Genomic DNA, 15,270 nt, shown 5'->3' with positions numbered 1-15,270 from the left:
CTGAGCAAATGCTAAAAATAATTTGCTCTGCCAGTCTCTTACCTTTTTCCTCACAACTGCACTGGTTTATGTTTGGAGACGTCCCAAGGATGCTTTGATCCATGGTGTCTCCTGCCAACTGTTAAATATGGTGGTGTAACTGTAATGTGTGAGCAGCTATGTAGTGGGAGTCACTATGTCCAAAGAATGCTTTGCATAGTTGTATAGCTGGGAATTTGAGGTTATTTCACAGGATCAGGTGTAACCTATGGTGTTCACCTGGTTTCCTCATGGTATCCCCATCTTCAAAAATGATGATGACCCATTACACACTGCTGAACAACTTAAAGAGGGGTCTCATGAACATCAGGATGAGGACAAATGCCCTGCTTGATTTCTCCAATCACCACATCTGTATTATTCAACTTTTTTCAGAAAGTTCTTGATCTTGAATTTTTAATTTATTTTCCAGAAGTATTAAATTATGAAACTATTGAAATATTACCAAAACCATGAGCAAGTTTTTCATTTTTTTTCTTTTTATATCTGGGTCTAGCAATGAAGTGATGAAGCTGAACTAGCAGAAGAGAAGGTGGTAAAACTCTAATATGGTGTAGTGTGGATGGAAGGGTAAAACTTTTTTTTTTTTTTTTTTTTTTTCCAGATTTACCCAGCTTAGTGTGGACATGGCCTAACTCCCATTAGGTACCAGATATTCATATGTTGTGTTGCTAAGTTTTTTAGTTTTTTATTTTTTCCCACACCCTGTAGTTGTTCAGAAAACAGCCCCTGCCCTGGGAAGAGAACCATATGTGAGCTCAGAGCAGAGCACAGCCGCAGCTTTGTGGTCTCTTTTTATTTTGGCACGTGGTCAGAGGGTATTTAAGGCATTTTTGGTCAGGGAAAATGCATCCCCCACCTGACTAGTAAATTATTGTTTTTTTGTATGGGGCTTCATTATTTATTTTATGTTTGACAGTATATACTCTCTCTCGCTCCCTCTCTTGCTCACTCTCTCTAATATATAAATATATAAATATTGGTATTTCTGCTTTATTTGATAATAACAGTAGAGTGAGACAGGCAAGGCACTAGAGAGTGAAGGACATGCAGCAAAGGGCCCGAGCCAGAATCAAACCCCTGCTGCTGCAATAAGGACTTATTTGCCTTGATATGTGGTACAGGCTCTACAAGGTGAGCTACTGGGGCACCCCGAGATGTGCTGTATTTTTATCTTAGTTGTTACTGTCCCCACGATGGAACATTGGAAAAGGAACTATTGATTGGTCTCTGTCTGTCTGTCCATCCATTGTGTGCATTTTCTGAGCATCTGCGGGGTTGTTTTGGACAAAACTTCGGGGAATGATGGATTTTGACACTGGGGTCTTATAGCCTGTCTTCATCAGGACTGACGAAGACAGGTTGTCTGTCAAAACATTGGTGATCTTGTTTCAAAAAAAAAAAAAAAACAGCAGTGATGCTACAAATGTACAGCCTGATCTTTACTTTTGAAGTCTCTTCATCTGGCTGGTAGCTCACATATCTGAGTGTGCATTTCCTTTTTTTTTCTTAAACATAATTTAAACAAGTTAGCCACTTTCCTACTGTAACCCGGTTACTAACAGTAATTCAGTTTCTTGTGTGCATGTAAACAGGAGTAATGTTGACTTGTTGAAATATTGATGTGAGAGTTGTTGTTGGCACTCATGGGTAACGTCACTCCAGTCCATGAATGGATTATGGTACTGAATCTGGTGGCCACAGACTACACAACACGCTACAAAGTGAGATTACTTGCCAGGCTGCATGCTGAGCTGCACCTGCTGTATAATTTAAGAACTGAATCACCCAAGCATTTTCCCCATACACACCATAAAGGTGCATTATGTAATTGCCCATGGTCAATTTAAGTGACATTTAGTCACAGCTGACAGAAAACATGCAATTAGCACATACTTTGGTGGTTGAATCTACATGGTTCTCATCATTGGCTTGACTCATTACATTAAATGCTTATTCCACAGTTTTTATTAGTTGAGTCTAAAGAATTCTCACTTGAATCAAGGCTTGCCAAATTTACATAGTGCGTGCATCTTTAGTTCCAATGTGCTTAATATTTGTATTTTTCATCCTCATACTGACACTCTCCATACATCAGTATGGAGAGTGTCAGCGTAGGTAAATTTTAGCCCTAAATGGTTTTTGACTCATAATCTGCCTCAGTAAATCCTGTCATTACCTTGGGTGTAACTGATTTCTATTAAAGACTGCAACTTGAAAGGAATCCCAGAAAGCTGTGCTTAATTTATATTTAGTGAATTAAGCAGCTTAAAAACTTGAAAAATATATTTTCTTGACAGTGTCTTCAGGGTTTGTGCTTATTTTTCCTCTTCCATCATTGGACTGAATTTTAACTCAGCAGGTCAGTGTCCTCTAGACAAGTAGCAGGTTTCACTCTCAAATTCTCAGTAACTCATTCAATCAAAATTGAAATTGAAAATATTCAGTTTTGGGATGTATGTTAGTCCAAGTACAAAAATTATGTTGGATAAAGTACCCAGGTGTTAAGCTATGATAAGTTTTGTTCATTTTTTATCTGTTACACTTAAGATAGCAGAGATTTATTTTCATGCTGCTAGTGATTTTTTTCTGCTCTGAGCATGTTGTGATTTAACAGCCCATGGAAAGCTGCCCCTGTTCATTCAGAACATTTCATGTGTATAGCTGCTCCATGTGAGACTGATCAATTCTAACGCAGGGTTTGGAAATTACCACCGGCCAAATGCTTTGCCAGCCACATCCAAACGTTTTGGATGTGGCGAGTTCCAAACCAGTGTTTGGATGCTGTTTTACCAGAGTAAAACTTTTTCCTGCCCTGATGCAGAGGGGTGGTTGTTAGGGAACTGAAAGGAAAAAGGGAGAAGAGGCTGGATGCACCTCTGGGTGCACTAACGCAAAGGAAGCGCTGGATGTCACGACCTCTGTGTGGATACACAGCATGTTTGCCTAGCTGTCCCAGACAGGCTTCCTCCCTCGGCCTCTTCAATCAACACATCACATTGCTACACATTCTCGCACATTAATCGTTACACATTACACAGTTTCACACGACACAGAAAATTACACCTTCTTTTTTTTCTGCCTGTAGTGTTTGCGTCTCGTGTGGGACGTGAACAGGGTTGTTTTTAATCCAGAATTTTGGTCTTTGCTTGTGTTTCTGTTATTTAATAATTGTGTTGTAAGTTTTTCAAATTTTAAAATAACAAATAATGCTTGTCAGTGTTCACTCTAAAGTGCAAGCAGTAATCATAAAATTATAATTCTGGATATTGTTTTGCCTGAGCCTGTTTGCATAGTTTTGCTTATCATTTATATAGCCTCAAGTTGCTGGTAGCACAGCTCTCTAGAACACACTCAGAGGCCGAGCAGGTTCCAACAGTTGAACCCCAAAAGAAAATAAAGTATGGAGAAACTGGATATAATCCAGGTTGAACATAGCATGAATTATTTAGCATTTAGTAAATTCTCCTTTAGTGTAGTTCAGTCAGACAAAATAGTGTTGTCCTCCTCCAATATCTTTGTTGCATTAAATTGTTTTTTTTTTTTTTTTCCACGAGTATTAATCAAGTGCAAGATGAACATTAGCTTTAAAAATGTCATTTTCCAGCCAGTCTCAGTGGGAGACTGGGGTTAAAAATAGATTTTTTTTCTCTTGAGAATCAATATAGTAAGAGGTTTTCAAGCTGAGCTGTGTCTAAAAAAAATGCACTTTATGTTTTTGTTGCAATTTTAAAAAGCTTGAAAGAGAAAAATAAAACACCCAGACATTTCATGTGAATGTTTTTGTTTGCCTCTGCCAAGGAGGTTATATTTATATTTTATCCCCTGTGTGTTTGTTTGTCTGTCTGTCAGGGGGATATCTCAAAATCTCAAAAAGGGGTTTCCATAAAATTTAGCAAACAGATATGCCCTGGGCTACATCACACTTTACTGTATTTTGGTGAGCTGATATTCACACCATTAGACAATCATTATTTGTTATCCATAGCTAGAAAATAATGGAGATGGAGACATGGCGTTGGTGGAGGTTTGCCCTCTCCATGTGGCTTGGAGGAGATTTCAGTCAAATTATTCTGAAGTTTTGTCTGTTTCTGAGACTTAAGGATGCATTATTCTTAGATCCTTCTGTCTGCTTTTATGATTGCACCACATGTCCTGCTACAAATGAGCATAATTTATAACCTGGTAATAGAGTACAACACTTAATCTCAGGTCAATGAAGTCGTACAGTAGGTGAACCTGCAGTGCTTGAAGCACAGGTGAAAATACAGTGCAGTACAGTGATTGAATCTTGGTGGCTATTGTGATTAAATATTGACCTTTACCTCAGGCAGCCTGCATGTCTGAATTATACTCTGACAGTCTGTTTTCGCTCATACTGACATGTCCAGTGTCCACATCACATTGTATCTTTGCTGATTATCTGCAGCACAGTAAAGCGATCAAAACCTCATTTGTTGAGCCAGGTTAATTAGGATGCAAGTTTTTCCAAAACACCAAGTATAGAAAATATTGATGGCACTTCACAGCTTTTATGCTTGCCATTTGCCTCACATCTGATGTCCAGCTTTATTCCACCTCTTTCCCTCATCTAAATATCACCTTCATGAGCTTAATAGGTAAATATACCTGGCCTTACTGTGTAGAAAAGGCAGGTGTCGCTGTTGTTTTGTACATTAAGTGATGTTACGCACCCAGATAGAGGTGATAGACTATTGGAAGTCTTGTCTATGTTTTTGTAGTATTGGTGCTAGTGGAGTGATACAAAGACTGGGGAGGAGAGTGTAACCATAGTACGTTAGACAGGTTTATGATTTGGAGGCTGATTGCTTTAAATTCCAAAGTGTTGTGGGAAAATTTGGGTGGATAAAGGGAATGATTAACATGCTTCCCTTACCTTGTAAACCGCCGTCGAGAATCCCTTGAGGGATCCTCCAGTCACTGTAATGGAGCTTCCCAGTTGGAAGACTGGTTGTACCACATTGCTCTCAGGTGTGAATCTGCGTAACTGCATGAATGTGGAACACAAGAGTACTACATGTGCACATAGTGAAACCATTTCCTAGATAAAGGCAAATTTAAAAAAAAAAAAAAAAGCAACGAACAAACAATCAAAGCTGTGTCACTGAGGCTCTGACGGCAAGCCAACAGAAGATGAGGCCCACACTCTGAAGCTGCCCTGAGCTGGGAAATATTCCTGTGAGCTCAATAGCATAGTCTTAAACTGCTTGGCTGTCATGAAGAGTGTTGTAATAGTGACTCATCACACATTGCTCAAAATAGACATTTTATGCCATGGGTTTGAATCTATATACAATACAGAGCCTTCAGGCTGAGATATGTCTGTTATATAAGATGGTAGCTGGTTAGATATGATTTGATTATTTATACTTACTTGCACAAATCACTACCATGCAGTGGGCATGCTGTTTGTTTTGTTTGGTGGAAGAGGCATCCCCAGCTCTACTGTGATAGTTTAACTGGTTCCTCTGGTTTCATCCTTTGTACCAGACTCACTTCTGTAAAATTTGATTTAAACAAGTCACAGCCTATAAATGTAGTTCAAAACTGAGGCAGCCTCTGCTATTACCTCCATCTGTCCTTTCAGCTGCTGGAGCTGTTTGACAGTGAGGACCCAAGGGAGAGGGACTTCCTGAAGACCATCTTGCATCGGATTTATGGGAAGTTCCTAGGGTTGCGGGCCTTCATCAGGAAGCAGATCAACAACATCTTCTTGCGGTGAGAGAAATACCTGTTTGGGAACAAAAGAGAAAATACAACAGCGTTCTGCAAGCTGTGTTCCAAATGCTTTCAACTCATGAGACGGGGATACCTGTGTGTTAAAGCATGTGATCAGCAATATAAAAAGACTAGAAAACTGGAAATCCCTGTTATGTTTGTTCAAACAAAAAAAGGTAAAAGTCATATCCTATGAGTGGCCTACTGCTTCAAAGAAGTCACAGTGACCTTTCTTACCTCCCCAACTGTCTTTAGATCCCTACACCTGTCCCTTTCATTTCTTTTTAACTGTCATCACCCAGCTGAGATGGAAAACTGAACTTAAAGTTCAGAGAGTCTTTGGCAGGGAGTCAGGCTTTTGAGGGCATCCGCTTGGGGCTAATACACACATGAGCTCATTGCACAGACTTGGCGCATCTGCAGATGAAATGTTTTAGGTCATGCATCAACAATCACATTGACAATTTCTACATGAGCCTGAGACAGTCTTCACTGTTATTATGAAAGGCCAGAATCATGGGAGGATTGGAGCGCTTCCACATTTGGGCCACTTTACATTTGCATTTGGACATTTCAGGTACTCTCACGCTGATTCAGAGGAACTTGTCATGATTGCAACACAGTTCATTAATAGATCCCAGCATTACAAGCAGCTTATAATAAGGAGTGCAACAGTCAAAGCCACGGTTCCCATGTGACTGTATGTAACACACATCTGATTTAGGGTTTGATTAACCCCATTCTCAGCAATTATACCAAGTATACCAAACACATAATACGTTTTTTTTTTGTTTTTTTTTTTGGAAAATATTTATTTTATTTATTTGCATTTTTCAGTCATAAATTCAAAGGTACAACACAGAATGCATCAAATTATAAAAAAAATAAAAATAAAAAAATAAAATGCCACATTTTTTTTTTCATAATACGTATTTTTTGTCTCATTTTGATGATCCAAGTTTGTCATAACTAACGCACTCATTTCACATAATTACAGCTAATTTTTAGATTGACTGGTAATGTTCTACCACTGGGTGAATCAGAGATGCTTGAAGGGATGGCAAACCCAGTTAAAAACGATGATTTTATTATTTAGTATTATTCTCTAGTGCTATTTTCATCATCTGCCAAGATCTGAGAGGTCATATAAGTCAATAACTAGAGTAAAATTGACTTTTGGGAGCTGCATTTTCTAGAGTAATACATTACAACAGGGCTTGGTGCACTTTAATTCCTTAGAGTAACGATATGATCACAGGCCAATCAGCTGTAGTGACAATATCTCATTGCAGCAACAATATGATAGCAAATGCCCCCCACGAAACTGCTGGTTTAAGTCTGGAGACTGGTAGGCATCTCTCTGAATAGAATAGACTTCAGGTTCTCACCGTTTCATGATGATTTCTACACCCAGTCATGACAGTAAAAACCATTTTAATGAAAAATGTACATTTTAGTTTGATCCCTTTAAATGTGTTAAGCCAGATACCCTCCATCAGTACTCTACACACACAGCAAATGATCCAAACAGAATTCACCCTAAAACAAGGCTCTTTTTTTCAGTAACCCAGTATAAACACAGGTGCACACATATCCACAGCAGCTTGTTGATTCTTTACTGCTCTGGTTGCTGCGAGACAATGGCTTTTAGGTGATTGAAGGGGGGGGGGACACTTAATGTCATTTCCAACAGGCAAAGTGGTGTGGCAAAATGGGTGCACCCGCTTTGACCATCTGCCGCTGGGGTTAAAAATAGTGCCACAGTTGTCAGGCACTGCATGCCAAGGGTGCCCAGCTAGCTAAAAACAGGTTAACCAGCAAAGAGCTGTTTTGGGGAGATGCATGCTGTTTGAGTCATTAGGTTGCATAACAGGTTGTGATTTAAAGCCCCTGGCTAAACTTTATCAACATCATCATTATCCAGCCAGTTAAAGGGAAATGTCCATTGATTTGAGAGTTTATTCATTATTCCTTTGACGTAGGACAAAGTGAAAGTAGTGTATCTCAACATTAACCTCTCTAACCAAAAGTAGACATAAGATTGTATTGTGCGGAGCTGCTCTTTTGTTCTAGACAGTGAATCAGAGACTAACAGTGTTGGCCTGAACTGCCACATTCAGATTTAAAAGCCCTGTATATCATAAATACCATGTTTTCCACTTCACTCTTCACAGTTTTCTAGGAGGTGAAGTTATCAAACCAGTGTGATTACACAGAGACAAACTGAAGACAATACAAAGTATCCAATGGTGTTCAATTGCTGATTGAACACATGAGCCATTAGCAGTTCAGTCTTGTATGCCTAGTGTTGTTGTCTTTTATCTCAAAATGTTTTAGTGTTACTGCACCGCCTGAGCCTACCAAGAAACATACACATATATCTGGGAAAAATCACCTATGCAGCTTGAAAAATGTACAATTAATAGTCATTCTGCCTCCTTGGAGCTGAATTTCCAACAGTCTCCAGAGTGAACCTGGGGCTCAGGACTAAAACTACCCACATTCTCCACAACAGGGAACACCCGTTGGTGTTCACGCACAAAACTAAACATTTCAGAGCAATAACAAAATGCAAAGAGCAAACTAAGCAGCTTTGTCTTCTGATAGAAGGCATATCAAATGGATTAATGGAAGCAGCCCGTGCTGATTGTTACAGTCTGTGTTCAGAGTCGACCTGTTTGTTTGGGTTCGTTTTGTGTTTCATAGTTTCTGTTGTCGATTTGTCTGTCACTGTTGCAGGTTCATCTATGAGACTGATCACTTTAATGGAGTTGCTGAACTCCTAGAGATCCTGGGAAGGTAAGTAAGGACATGTGGTCATGTGACATGCAGCCAGACGTCACGTGACCACACCCAGTCATGCAGAACAATCACAAACAAAATCCTTTGGCTGTAACTGCTTACCACCCAGGATTATTTTGAGAACATGCAAACAAAACTTGAAGACTTTTTTTTTTTAATGTTACGCATTTGTTTCGGAGTTCAAACCATCACTCTAAAACACCAAGAATCCATTATATAAATATTTGCATGTTGTCAACTGAAGGCTAGAGGTTGTCCTTTGATAAATACTTCAATTTCTTTCTTTCTTCTTTCTTCACAATTGCTTGTAGTTTTTTTTTTTTTTTTTTTAAAGAAACAAGGATTCACTTTGTAATAATACCAGTTTTTATTTCAGTGGTGATATCTGACTTTGGAAGAACACTTTTTATCATTTTATGAAGTGGAAGTTTATAAATTTGCACATCAGTATTCTAACAGTTCCTCATTTCTCTCATTCTCTTGTATTTTCACCGCATTAAATCAAAGCTCCTAGGTTTTAAACATCCTTATGCAGAATGCCTACAAGTCTCATTACACAGAGGACTCGTGCTCGCTCCTGTCCAAAGCTAAAAGGCCCCTCAGGCCTCCTCTCTTCTCCTATCATTTTGGTGCCATTATTGCATTGAATTCTCTCCATATTTCTTTGCCAGTTATTCACAGCTATGTCTCGCTCTGATCTTGCAGCATGGGCTCATGCCACAGTTTTTTCAGTCTGCAGGGCACTGTACAAACAATGTGCATGCTGTTGTTTTTCTCCAGTATCATCAACGGGTTTGCACTGCCTCTGAAGGCAGAACACAAGCAGTTCTTGATGAAGGTGCTCATCCCTATGCATACAGCTAAAGGACTGGCCCTTTTCCATGCACAGGTATTTAAAAAAAAAATCTCTTTACTGTCCAATTTATCATAAACAGTAAGAAAACTGTCTGCTGGATACCCTTTAGGAGAGATGTCACTCAAAATTAAACAGAAAAGAACTCATGTCATGTTAAAATAAATTATACAGCTGTTGGTTAAAACTATCTGAGATGGACGAGGCAGAGCCATGATTGAATCCTAGGACTGTAGCGCCCTCTAGTGGCTGCTAAAATGAACAAACCCTACTTCATTGGTTCCAGTTGTGGAGCGGCAGAGCTCCTCAAAGAAAGAGTGAGGAATAGTTACATTTCAGGTATTTCTCTCCCTCAGAGTTACCAGAAAACATAAAAGAATGACACTTGATTATGTTTTACTTGCCTCATTGTTCTTATAGCCACAGTCACAACATAGACTGATCTGCAAGTATAAACTGTATAATGCCTAACAACATAAAACACCACCACTTTATGTCAGTTTTTGTCTTATTTTGATTTTTATTTTATTGGATTTTGCATGTCTTATTCTCCTTTTATGTACATGTAAAATAGTACCTATATTTTATTTGTTTGTGTGTAATGCACTTTCAACTCTATTAATTTGTATCATATATTGTGCTCTATAATTAAAATTGCCTTGCTTTGCCTTTGTGGGTAGTTTGTGCATTCACAGTACTTGTGTTTTTTTTTTTTTTCCTTCTCTAGCTGGCCTACTGCGTTGTCCAGTTCCTGGAGAAGGATCCCACCCTCACTGAGCCGGTACTTAATTTGCCATTCCTCCCACTCATTGTGTTATGCAGCTTGGAGCATCTTTGATTTGTTCTGCACTGCAGAGAAGTTTCTTGTGGACACTAAAACAACCACCCCCTCAGACAGATTGTTGTTTTTTTGTTGTGGTGTGGTGTGGTTATTTTCATTTTTTTGGAACTTGCTCAAAGAAAATTTCTGTCACATGTGCAGGTGATCCGTGGACTGTTGAAGTTTTGGCCTAAAACCTGTAGTCAGAAAGAGGTAGTGTGTCTGTCTATAACAAAACATGATGCTCTGTCTGGCACTTGGAGCCAACAAGATCCTGATGCTGAGCACTCTGGTCTGCATCTCTTATCCAATCAGGTGATGTTCCTGGGTGAAATCGAAGAGATTCTGGATGTGATTGAGCCTACACAATTCAAGAAAATTGAGGAGCCTTTGTTCAAACAGATCTCCAAATGTGTGGCTAATCCCCACTTTCAGGTACTTTTAAAAGACATACACACACACTGTGTTGTGTCTAGCCCCTGTCTTATTTGCTCAAAGGTTTCAAATCCTTCCCATGCCTGTTTCCACCTGTTCAACTACTCCTCCTTTTCATGACTAAAGTGTATTGAGAGGGTGAAAACCAGTAATTCAATTCTCCTGGTTAATCTGTTTTGTAGAAAGCAGTTTTCCTAAAGCTGTACATTCTGTGTATGCATTTTTCTTGACTCTAGTCCATCCCCTCCCTCGCAGGTAGCCGAGCGAGCACTGTACTTCTGGAATAACGAGTACATCCTCAGTCTCATAGAGGAGAACATTGACAAGATCCTTCCCATCATGTTTGGTAGCCTGTACAGAATCTCCAAGGAGCACTGGAATCCGTATGTAATCCTTTTCCTTTATACAAAGAGTTTTATTAAGCCACGCAGTCTGGTACACAAGCACCACACTTGTGAGTGCTTATGTATAAAAGCTTATAGCCCCAAGCTTTTCTGATATAGTAGTTTGGTTTCAACCAGTATCTAAAAGTAACAAAAACAAAGGAAACTGACCTATCGTAATTAAAAATAAGTAATGAGCACCTTGTAATTCAAAGAACTGCTGCTTCTGTTTATGTGTTAAACTGAACTGAAACCTTCATGAGTATTATGTGATGAGTGTTGCGTTAAGTGGTGTTTGATTGTCACGCTACTGATGTCAGCACATCTCTTGTGTGTTGAAGTACAATTGTAGCGCTGGTCTACAATGTGCTGAAGACGCTGATGGAGATGAACAGCACGCTGTTTGATGAATTGACATCCTCCTACAAGGCAGACAGGCAACGGTGAGTAGACCTGTCTCGGCGGCAGCATAAGAACAGTAGCCATTGTTTACCCAGTAATGGTTGTTGCCAGTTAGGACTTTTTCAGTGATTGTCCCTAAGGCCTGTGAACCAGTCTGAAAAGTGTTGAAATGCTGTCCTTTTTATCAGGTTGCACTCAGTGTTTTAGGTGTTCACAGGTGTAAGGTGTAAGCCAGGGGTCCCCAAACTTTTTCCTGTGAGGGCCACATAACTTTTCCCTTCTTTGATGGGGGGCCGGGGTCAGTTTGTAATAGAAAAAGTGTGACGATCGCAGGGGTGCCTAAACGTAAACATTTATTGTTTTCCAGAAAGCCACACATAACCAAATATTAATAACCCTTTCCGGGATCTTCACAGAAAAAAAGCCAGGAAATAAATAATAACACTATTAATTAAATAAATTACACTATTTATGAAATCAATAAAAATCAAATAACCAGTGGTGTAGTCTAGTTTATTCTAGTGGGTATACGCGCGCACGCACATGCACGCGCGCGCACATGCACGCATGCACGCGCACACACACACACATACAGAGGCTCCCTTTCTGAAACGTTAACGTTAGCTCCAGCTGTAGTGTCCCCCGAAACGTCACGCCTGACGGAAGACCCTATGGCCCGCTTCATAACACAGTGAAGGCGACTTTATGAGTGGGAAAGTGAACGTTATGTTAAAAAAACATACTGATACGTATCTTTGCGCATTTTTAAGTGGTTATACGGAAATTCGGGACCTTTTCTAGTGGGTATACGGCGTATACCTGCGTATCACGTAGTACACCACTGCAAATAACCCTCTCTAGGTTCTTCACAGAAAAAAAAGTCAGGAAATAAATAGCACTATTTGTGAAATTAATAATAACCAAATAACCCTCTCTGGGTTCTTCACAGAAAAAATAAAGTCAGGATATATATAATAACACTATTTATGAAATAAATAATAACCAAATAACCCTCTCTGGGTTCTTCACAGAAAAAAAAGCCCATGGAACATTAACTTTCTGTTGTGCCATGCACAATCTTAACAGGTAAAAGTTCAGCTTAGTTGTCAGAGCAGAATCTCTTACTTAAATGCAGGGACGGTTTTTGCTATGGGCAGTGTGGGCAACCGCCCAGGGCGCAATCTACTTGGGGGCGCACGAGAAAAAAAATCCCCAGTTTTCTAGACTACCGTATTGACCCGCACATGCCGTGGCACCAGGGTACCATCAGTCGGCAACATAGGCAGAACCGCCACTGCTTAAATGACTCATATGAGCAGTCTCTCAAAGTTCTTGTGTTCCTTCCTTATAATCCTTCTGTAGGTTCCAGTAGGCTTGTCACGTTCTATGCGTGTATTAGTCTCGATCGCGTGGCCAGACTGAAAAAAAAAAAAATCATAATGCATCTCTGGTATTGTTCAGGGGGCCGGGCCAAATGTGGAGGCGGGCCGTATCCGGCCCATGGGCCGTAGTTTGGGGACCACTGGTGTAAGCCCTTAATTAGATGACTAGAATGAAAACCAGGGACCTGAGGATGGCGAACCATTAGCTATAGTCATGGCCCAAAAGCATGCTACATACTCATCCTGTGTATGTTGTCCTCCCAGGGAGAAGAAGAAGGAGCAGGAGAGGGAGGAGCTGTGGAAGAAGCTGGAGGAGCTGAAGCTCAACGACACGGCTCTGGTACAGAACAACAGCCATGGGCTTCAGAATGCCCAGAACAACAACAACAACAACAACAACAACAACAATAATAACAGTAATTCCCATGACAACCAAGACAAGAGCACAGCTGTTGGCGTCTCCACAGACATCCAAGATCCTGACATCACCACGGCAACCACTGAGAGCACCACAAGTGCCAAATGACACAGGATTTAACCTTCCTATTCCATAACGGTTTGAAACCGTGAAAGGACTGTCAGGGACGGGTGGGGACTGGGAGTGGAATAAATAGGTGGTAAAAACACAAGTTACACCTCATCAGTATATTACATCTATTTAGAGTGACTTAAAATGCCAGCAGTTCTTTGGCAGAAAGTATATATTTCAACTTAAAACTATTTTTGGATGTTAAAGTGTGGCTGCAGTATATTGTTCAATTTTTTGTCTGATCAAAGATTTATCCTTTCACATTTAGTTTCTTAACTGAAAAAATGATTTTTTGTGATATTATATGAAACATGGGTGGGGAAAAAATAATAATCACTTGAAATTAATGTTTCCGATTGTGCTGCACTTAGAGAAGCTGAATTGCTATTGTAAGATTTTGTCTATTTTTATGTGCTTTCCACACTGCTGCCAACACAGGGGTGCAAACCTTAAGGAAGAAGGGAGGTGCAAGCTTTAGGAGGACTGGGGTGGATGGGACCAGACCCACGTTGACACGAATCTCATGTATATAGCAGGGATGGGATCAGGAATCAAGACAAGCCACAAGACGGCCTTCTCCCATTTCAAATGAATGGGAATTGTATGGCCCAAAATATTCCTGAAAAATGTTCCTGAGGATTCTCTATCAGTGACTCTGGTTCGAGCTATAGAGGGAAACCAAGTTCAGACGCTCCATTGAAGTCCCTAGACAGTGTCATAATCGTGAGGTCTTTTTTGTGTTTTGGGTGTGTGTGTGTGTGTGTGTGTGTGTGTGTGTGTGTGTGTGTGTGTGTGTGTGTGTGTGTGTGTGTGTGTGTGTGTGTCCTGTCTAAAGATCTGGTGAAAACATGAAGCTGAAATTAAATAGATGTAACAAGACCTGCAGCCATAAGATTTATTTACACTAAAGTACTGAGATGAACCAGGAGTTTCAGAGAATGAATGATATGGGAACATATATATATATATATATATATATATATATATATACACACACCTTATTTTTCCAGCCTGATTAGAATTAATAAAAGTAGATAAAAGAAAGAGCCATTTATTTTGTATTAGTATTGACAAGACAGAGATTTTTGAATGTGGTAACATTTAGTTTTTCAGATAAAATATGACAAGATGCAGGAAATGCTTGAGTCTTGAGCGCTTTTATGTGTATGTGAGATTGGAGTCTACTTAAAGGGTAATGCCACTCAATTGAAGATTTAATTTAAGTTATTTCTGTGCTCGAGGACAGTCTAGTCAGTGTTGGGAATATAACTGTTCTCTCCCAAGGCCAGAAACCAAGACTCAGACTTGTGATGTTATCTGGTGTTGTGGAAGGGCAGGCTGATTCTAGACTTTATACCTAATGACTTTAAATGAGTTTTAATTTTCCAATTACTGCCTTTGGGAGCTGAGTAGCTTATATTCATTAACATAATTTGGACTGTTCTAGATTATACAAATAACTTGGAACAATTCTTAAATTGAATGGTGCTCCCTCTGAACCTGAGTATCCGCTCTCTACTTTTTAAGTTCATATATTAGGTCGAGTCTTTCTGATGCCTTTCTTGTTGGTACACCATTCCAATCTCTGTGACATACAACTGTGTGGGGAATCTGTTTTGTAATGGCAGACCTCATTTAGGTTTTGAACGCCATCAAATAAAGTCTACTTTATCTTTCTACTCAAGGCACATCTGTTTTTCTTTCTTTCTTCTCAGGGCATACTGAACTGTAGTACATCATGGCAGTCAGCAGATGGCGCAAGATTGTTTCTGCTGCATGTCCTTGGCATACAGAGTGAAGGATAACTTGTAATGTAGTCGTCAGAGCTGCCTAGAGCCTGAAGTTACAGCCGTACAGTATATCCATTCACCAAAACACTGAGTCTG

The 15,270-nt window shown here is 39.8% G+C and overlaps 1 protein-coding gene across 1 annotated transcript in view; it reads left to right on the top strand.

Moving 5' to 3' along the window:
* The window catches only part of ppp2r5a (protein phosphatase 2, regulatory subunit B', alpha isoform), a 57,343-nt gene extending 42,275 nt beyond the window's left edge, over positions 1-15,068 (top strand). Inside the window, exons 5-13 of the mRNA XM_030046741.1 lie at positions 5,648-5,778; positions 8,518-8,577; positions 9,361-9,469; positions 10,161-10,214; positions 10,416-10,466; positions 10,569-10,688; positions 10,944-11,071; positions 11,413-11,514; positions 13,120-15,068. Coding sequence (XP_029902601.1) covers positions 5,648-5,778; positions 8,518-8,577; positions 9,361-9,469; positions 10,161-10,214; positions 10,416-10,466; positions 10,569-10,688; positions 10,944-11,071; positions 11,413-11,514; positions 13,120-13,381 — 1,017 coding nt within the window. The 3' untranslated portion in view covers positions 13,382-15,068. The remainder of the gene's footprint in view (positions 1-5,647; positions 5,779-8,517; positions 8,578-9,360; positions 9,470-10,160; positions 10,215-10,415; positions 10,467-10,568; positions 10,689-10,943; positions 11,072-11,412; positions 11,515-13,119) is intronic.
* Positions 15,069-15,270: the final 202 nt, after the last annotated feature.

Source organism: Myripristis murdjan, chromosome 24 (genome assembly GCF_902150065.1).
Source record: "Myripristis murdjan chromosome 24, fMyrMur1.1, whole genome shotgun sequence".
Taxonomy (NCBI): Eukaryota; Metazoa; Chordata; class Actinopteri; order Holocentriformes; family Holocentridae; genus Myripristis; species Myripristis murdjan.
Note: the sequence above shows the minus strand (reverse complement) of the source record. Positions and strands in the feature narration are given on the sequence as shown.